General features: G+C 50.2%; 1 protein-coding gene across 1 annotated transcript in view; it reads right to left on the bottom strand.

The window, feature by feature from the left end:
• CNGB1 (cyclic nucleotide gated channel beta 1) overlaps nt 1-8,121 on the bottom strand; it is a 111,862-nt gene that overhangs the window by 53,645 nt on the left and 50,096 nt on the right. Inside the window, exons 18-20 of the mRNA XM_011938876.1 lie at nt 3,426-3,533; nt 451-608; nt 20-58 (exon numbers count right to left, since the gene is read on the bottom strand). Of these exons, the coding sequence (XP_011794266.1) occupies nt 20-58; nt 451-608; nt 3,426-3,533 (305 nt within the window). The remainder of the gene's footprint in view (nt 1-19; nt 59-450; nt 609-3,425; nt 3,534-8,121) is intronic.

Here is an 8,121-nt window from a genome sequence, read left to right as displayed (position 1 = left end):
TCTTATTTCCTCCCAATACCTTGAAAGAAAAGAAACATTCGGATAGCCTCAATAAGAACTTTCAAGGCACTGACGTCTCTGAAAAATAAGACTGCCTAGTTCCAGAGCAGGCTGTGCACACAATCTGAGTGTAAGACCATAAGATACATTTTGGGTGGCACCACCCACCTACCAGTAGGAAAGGGACAGAAGGGTCAAGCAAGGCACTTCCCCGTGGGAGAGAGGGCTGAGTGCAAGTGGATTGTTGGCCAGAACTTTGATCTTCTTCCCACTCTTGGGTACATATCTCAACCTGTACATATGGACCCCAAATCCACAGAGTGGGGATCTGGGCTTCTCTCATGGACCTCAACCATTTTCTTGGGGCCACCCTTACTATGAGTTGACGGTGGACTTTGGAGGCCCCACCTCATCCCCGGCCAGTTAGGTCCCCTCCAGCTCCAGACTCACAGGGCTTGGGGCTCTCCTCATCAGAGGTGACATCAGGGTCGATGAGTTTCTCCTTCACTTTTTCTGTCCGCTCCTTGAAGAGCTTCACCAGCTCCTGGAGCCGGTCGTTGATGATGGCGCTATTTGTGCTGGCCGCGGAGGCCGCACGGTTCTGGCCGCTGTGGGAACATCACCCAAAGCTGAGCAGGCTGAGCCGTGATGGACCCCTGTGTCCCCAGGCCAGAGCTGTGCAGCGTCTGCGTCCCACCTTCTGGCAGAGCCTGAAGGAGGTAAGTCCTGCCCCTGTCTCCTTCTGACATCAGAAACCACAGACCCACTGTAATCTCCTAGGAGGAAATTCAGTCCAGGAATAATGCCCAGGTGTTCTGGCCCAGCTTTTGGAAAATGTACCACGTAGGCTCTGATTCAGATGGGCAGTTCTGGAAAAAGCATGACTTCACTTGTGATTTAGGAGGAAACTCCTGGAACTCAGTTTAGAGTTCAGCAAAATTGGGCTGTTCATCCCAGTGCAAACTTCACATGAGATACGTGTCCAGGGGCAGAACAGAGAGGGAACAGGCCTACATTTTTAGGCCTAGGATATAACTGCTGGAAAAAGCAGTGCAGATACATTCTATATCCCTTTAACTTACAGGAATTAAAGTGTCTGCACTGTCAGCAAGAGAGAGAGAGAAACACAGAAAGACAGAGAATGAATGAGTCTGCCTAGCATTCAACTTAGTGTGGGGCGTGTGCCCTGGGTGCACTGAAGCAGGCCTGTGAATGTGCTTTCTTTCCTCTGAGTGGCCTCACTGAGATCATCTTGCTGAGCTGAATATCTTTTTTATCTTTTTTTTTCATACATTAAGACACAGAAACTGCAGTCGACTACTCTTTTTGAGCTCAACTGAGGAAGTAGGGCTGGAGAGAACAAGTGTGGGGCTCTTTTTATTTTTTATTTTTTTGAGATGAAGTTTCACTCTTGTTGCCCAGCTGGAATGCAATGGTACGATCTCAGCTCATTCAACATTCACCTCCTGGGTTCAAGCAATTCTCTTGCCTCAACCTCCCGAGTACCTGGGATTACAGGCACAAGCCACCATGCCTGGCTAATTTTTGTAGTTTTAGTAGAGACGGGGTTTCACCACGTTGGCCAGGCTGGTCTCGAACTCCTGACCTCAGGTGATCCACCTGCCTCAGCCTCCCAAAGTGCTGGGATTACAGGCATGAGCCACCATACCCGGCCAAGTGTGGGGCTCCTAATGAGAGCTGGCATACAGGTGTGGTGGGGACATGAGCTGCTCCACTACGCTCATTCCCTCCTGTAGTGCACACTCAACTGGGATACAGCCACCCAGCCAGGGACCACGTGCCAGGCTCTCGCTGTTGGAATGTGAGCTCTCAGGCACAATACATGCCACTAGGGGCCTCCTTGCTAAAGAGAGGCCTGGAGTTCTCCCTTTCTAGTGGTGACCAGTGAGATACGGGAAGGTACATGGAGAAAGTGGCAGAGCACTGTCATCAGGGTCCCTAAATGATTGCATGGAGCAGAACCTTCTGCTGCCTGATGCATGCAACTAGTGAGATGATGATGGTATATATGATACATCGTGTTCCTTAAGCCACTGAGCCTTTGAGGCCCATTTGTTGCAGCAGCCTAGCCTGCCTAGCTAATACATGGGTCTCCAAGTTGACCTCCTTAAGAGTTTTCAAGAATAGGTTTTCTCATTATACCTCATTTCTGCCTTCGTTTCTGATATTAAACCCTACCCCTACCCCTACCCTACCTCATAAAATGTGAGTCCACTGCATGCTACAGTGGGCAACTGGACTGAGGTTGGGGTTGGGACTTCTTCTTGCTTATCTTTTCTAACTTTCCACAGCTCTGTTAAGCATAAACTGCATAAAATTGTGGATAGAAAAAAAGACTGGAAGGAGGAAGGAATGCCTGATGTCTCCTGCGGCTCATCTAGGAGTCATGGCCAAGGACTGTGATGGGGATTCCAGGCAGAGCCCAGGGCTGGGGCATTTGCCATCCACCAGAGCTTCTCAGATCCTTCAGGAAGATACCTCCCACTGGCCCAGCCCTGGGGACAGTTCGATCTCTGAGACCCAGGTCCCAGTGCCATCGCAGTGGTTTCTGTCTTTCTTTTTTTTTTTTTTTTTTATGGAGTCTCGCTCTTGTCACCCAGGCTGGAGTGCAGAAGTGAGATCTTAACTCACTGCAGCCTCTACCTCCTGGGTTCAAGCAATTCTCCTGTCTCAGCCTCCCAAGTAGCTGGGATTACAGGCATGTGCCACCACGCTCGGCTAATTTTTGTATTTTTAGTAGAAACAGGGTTTCACCATATTGGTCAGGCTGGTCTCGAACTCCTGACATCAGGTGATCTGCTCACCTCAGCCTCCCAAAGTGCTGGGATTACAGGCGTGAGCCACTGTGCCCAGTCATTATCATAGTGGTTTCTAAACATTGTTCTGCTGGTCCAGCTGCACCACATTCCCTGGGGAGTTTGGAAAATGTGGACCCCCCCAGGCCCACTGTCTGCAGCTCTGATCCAGCGCAGCCAGACAGGGCCAGGGAATCTTTTTTTTTTTTTTTTCGTTTTTCACAAACTCCCCAGGGCAGAACCCACTGGAGATCCTGGTGGTCCTCCCTGTCCCCACTGACCTTTCAGAAGTTCAGCAGCAGGAGCCCTGCTGGCATCTCCCCTCAGCCTCTCCTTCACAAGGGGACCTCTGCCTAGAGATCCCTCCCTCTCTGAGCGCTGCTGGCCATGGACACACCTGGGCCCAGAGGTTGAGCCCACTGGATTTTACAAGACTCCTGGGTCAGCCAGAGGCAGCCTGGGCAGGAGATCGATCCTGACTTACTGCCGGGAAGCCACTGGCAAAGTCTGCCTTATAGTGGAAAGTTCTAAAAGCATCCACACTAGCCCCCCACATCCCCCACCCTCCCCCAAGTCTTTCAACTTTCTGAGACCCCAGAGGGGTCTCACTCAGTGTCCTTCGGGGTGGTGGGGTCCGACCAGGCAACCACTGGGGACTCAGCTGGTGACAACGCCTTAAGTTCTTCAGCCTCATCATCCTCAGAGGGCAGCTTCTTCCTGCAAAGACACAGATGTGGAAGGGGCCTTCAGCAAGGGCAGAGGCCCCAGGGAGAAGTGTCATGACTTCGATCCCTAAAGATCACCTAGGGCCAATTCCCAGATAGAGGATGGGGCGGAGCATGAAATTCTCAGTCCTCATTTCCCTGGAGGGAGGGAAAAAGGTAGAAGAGAGGGGCATAGCCATTCTCTAGACCTCAGTCTTCCCATCTGTTAAATGGCTTGGCCTAAAGGTAACAGCATTGACTTGGTATTGTACCCCAGTCCTGCCTCTTACCAGCGTGTGGCCTCAGCAAATTACTAAAATACTCTGAGTTACCTGTTTCCCCCTCTGTAAAATGGGATTAAATCTACCCAAGTAAATGAGATTCTTATCACTTAGTTCTCAGCTTAAACTTCCTTCCCCCATCCTGCTCCCAGTCTAAAGTCACCCACCTCATTCCCCTCTACTCTTTATCACACCACCTTTTCAGCTATCAGAGAAGCCGTGGAATCCAGTCTCCAGCTTACGGTGTGACCTTGGGTAAGTCCCATCCCCTCCTGAGCCCTAGGCTCCCTATCTGAAGAGTGAGGACTAAATGATCCCAGGGTCCTCCATCAGGAAGTCCAAGTCTACCATGGAGTGCTGCATTCTAGAGCCATCAGTGTCTTGGTTAATGGTGTCTAGATCTGTCCTGAATTTCAGAGACAAGAAGGTTCTCACACAACCTGCCTCTGGCCTGACATCAGCAGGTTTGAGCCTGGGCGTCTGACTAGGTGGAAGAGGTGCCTTTGATACTATTTTACATTGGCATCTTAGGGGCTAACTCTCTGGATTTTCCCACCCTCTACCCCAGCAGTGAGAATGAATTAGTTTACTGAGGAACGCAAAAGCCTGGGAAAGAGGAAAAAAGATCAAGAGAGAGAAATTCCTTAATACCACCAAGAAAGCAAGCTCCACTGTTAGAGAAAGAATCCTGTTTAAAATAGAGTAGAACTAGCTGATGTAGAAACACAAAGATTGTGTCTGGAGGACGCTGCCCAGGCCAATATCTACCAATAGGAAGAGCATTTCATACGTCCATGAACGAAGTCCTGGTGGAGAAAAATGGTCATCTTAATGACTTCTATTAGCATTTAAAACATAGAAGACTGTGGGTTAGCACACAAAACCAAGAGTCTGGGGACATGGGTATGCATGTCACACATGAAAGCATATGTGTTGGCTCATCAGGATGAGCATCAGATCAGTCAGTAGCATGAAGATGAGAGCTCAGGACTTGATATGGTCTAGCTTTGTGACCCCACCAAATCTCGTGTTGAATTGTAATCCCCAGTGTTGAAGGTGGGGCTTGGTGGAGGTGATTAGATCATGGGGATGGAGTTCTCGTGAATGGTTTAGCACCATCCCCCCTTGGTACTGTATAGTGAGTGAATTCTCACGAGATTTGATTGTTAAAAAGTGTGTGGCACCTCTCCACTCTCTCTCAGTCCTGCTCCTGCCATGTGAGAGCCTGTTGCTTTTGCCTTCCACCATGAGTGCAAGTTCCCAGAGGCCTCCCCAGAAGTAGATACTGCCATGCTGCCTGTACGCTCTGCGGAACAATGAGCCAATTAAAACTCTTTTATTTATTTATTTACTTACTTACTTACTTATTTATTTATTTGAGACAGAGTCTCGCTCTGTCACCCAGGCTGGAGTGCGGTGGTGCGATCTCGGTTCACTGCAACCTCCGCCTCAGCCTCCCGGGTTCAAGCAATTCTCCTGCCTCAGCCTCTCGAGTAGCTGAGATTACAGGCATGCACCATCATGTCCAGCTAATTTTTGTATTTTTAGTAGAGACGAGGTTTCACCATGTTGGCCAGGCTGGTCTTGAACTCCTGACCTCAGGTGATCCGCCTGCCTCGGCCTCCCAAAGTGTGGGATTACAGGCATGAGCTACAGCACCTGGCCATGATTACTTTACCAGGGCCTTCACTTCCGTGAGGTTTGATCAGAAATGGAATCCACAGGCAGGGAGCTTCACCTTGGGACCAAGCCTGACAAGGATCTTCAGTGATTAATCTGCAATTCCCAGCAGAAGCTGAAAACTCCAACCAGTCCCCAAATTCCACCCTTTCCCCAGCTGGAGAAAGTCAGTCAGAGAAGGAGCCTCCCTCGGGTTCCTTCTCTGGGAACACAGCCTGGGGCCAAGCCCCTGAGCTGCCCAAACCTGCTGACATCTGCACATCTTCCCAAGAAGCTCACGTCAGCAGAGGTTCCTACTCCAGCCCCTGAGGGCCAATCACAGAGTTGGGCAGGAGGACGCTGGGGGCAGGGGTCACTGAGGCCATCACCGTGCAGACGCAACACTCCACTGGGACCCAAACCTGAGTCTGCCAGGGTTCCAGGCCAGCGCTCTTCCCCAGCCTCACCACCTTGACTCCGGATTCCACCACTAGGGTTTCTAGGGGGATACAGAGGGAGGGATGTGTGGCATCCACCTTGATTCCAGAAGGCTCTGAAATGATCCTGTTGCCTTCTGCCAACTCACCTAGGATGGTAAAACTCATGGATTCACTTTTTTCACACTGTAATTAACAAGAACATCCCCACACAAGAAGACTGGGGCCAAAAATCCCATTGCTGGGACCCAAAGTCAGTCCTCCTGTGCCCAGCACGGGGCGCTCTCCTGAGCCTAGAAAGTGCATACTGCCACCGGACACTGTGGCTCATGCCTGTAATCCCAACTTTGGGAGGCTGAGGCGGGCAGACCACTTGTGGTCAGGAGTTCAACACCAGCCTGCCCAACATGGTGAAACCCCGTCTCTACTAAAAATACAAAAATTAGCCAGGCATGGTGGCAGGCACCTATAACCCCAGCTACTTGGGAGGCTGAGGTAGGGAATCACTTAAATCCGGGAGTCAGAGGTTGTAGTGAGCTGAGAATATGCCATTGCATTCCTGCCTGGGCAACAGGCAACAAGAGCGAAACTCCATCAAAACAAAACAAAACAAAACAAAACAAAACAAAACAAAACACGAAAGTGCAAGCTGCCCCAGAGAAGCCAGAATGAGGGCCTGAGCTGGCAACTCCTGGTCCCCTAGCACTGCCTGTGTCTGGCCCTGTGCTCAGTACCTTAGGGTGCAGTCGCTTGTTAAATTCTCACAATTCTAGCAACCAAGTGGTGTTTCTTTCCTCCTCTTACATGAGGAAAGTGGAGGCCTAGGGAGGTTAAATGACCTGCCTTAAGACCCACGTCTTACAAGTGGTGCTCTGGGATTCATTCCAAGCGATGGCCTGAAGCTGGAAGGAGGGCCTTGCCCAAGCTCCTCTGTGGCTTTTTGGCCCTGGTCAGTTGCTCCCAATGTTCATTCTGTCCCTGCTCACAGTCAGCCCCACTGGCCTCAGCACTCTCACTTTTCAGGGATGGGCTCAGGCAGAGGTTTCCCGCCCCATTTCTCATAGTCACATTCAACCTGGCACTTGCTTGTTTATTTGGTTACTTGTTCATTGTCTATCTTGGCCCCTCTAGAATGTCAGCCCCATAAGGGCAGGCCCCTGCCAGTCCTCTCCCTCATGTAACCCCAGCATCCACGGCAGAGTTCAGCACATACAGACGTTCAGTACATGCTTGTGAATGCACGAATGACAGGGACAAGAGGAGCCTCACAGACTCAGCTCACAAGCGGAAGTACAGAGGCTTGGATTCCAGCCCCACATGATCTTGGTCCCTTCCCTCCCCTAAATATGCCACCCCCTACCCAGTCCACCCTGTGTCGTTTCCCTGCCCATATAAAGGGAACAGGGGTAAATAGAGCAGACATCTACAAGTGGAGCCATTTCTGGATTCCTTAATGGGCTTTGTATATAATTCAGTGAACTAAACATAAGAACTGATGAAGTTGTGAGCTGTACTCCCAGGCCCAGTGAAACTGTGTCCCTTTTCTCTACGTTAAGACCTCGCAGCCCTCAGTTTGCTACACCTAGCCATCTCCATTCTGACGGGCTTCTGACCTCAGCTGAGCAATTACTCAGGAGCTCATGGATGAGAGCAAAAGTTAACTAAGAAGAAAGAACCATCGCTCCATCCAACCAGTGCAGAAGAGGCACAGACAGCCCCCCTTAGCTTAAAAATCACTGTCCTGCCCTTGGCAGTTTGCCTCCAGCTGCACACAGAGCCTTCTCCCAGGCACCTGGCTTGAGTTGTTCAAAAGCAGCTCTAACCACTCAGCAACAAATTTATCGAAGAGGTGTCAAAATGTGCACCACCTTGACTAGGAGTGTCACTCTTGAGAAAGGAACTCAAGGGTAGAGAGCAGAAGACCAAACCCGTGACCATGGTACCATTATGGATAGGGCCCAACAAGAGGGGATTTGTTAAGTTTGTTAAGTTCATTCCAGCCCATGGAGCTGGAGGAATACCCAGCAGCATTAAGGAGATAGCCCAGTAATATGGAAAAGGGTTCATGGAATGAGACAGCACCGTAAACTGGATGCCTCCTCCAATTAAAACCATTCAAGACCATGGGCCTAACCAAGGCATAGAGGAGAATACAGAGCAGTAAAAACACCATCTTGGGTGGTGGGATTTAGATGATTATTTTTCTAGTGTTCTGTGGTGTTTC

This window comes from Colobus angolensis, unplaced genomic scaffold (genome assembly GCF_000951035.1).
Source record: "Colobus angolensis palliatus isolate OR3802 unplaced genomic scaffold, Cang.pa_1.0 Scaffold178, whole genome shotgun sequence".
NCBI lineage: Eukaryota > Metazoa > Chordata > Mammalia > Primates > Cercopithecidae > Colobus > Colobus angolensis.
The sequence above is the reverse complement of the archived record's forward strand: the minus strand, read 5'-3'. Positions and strand labels throughout refer to the sequence as shown.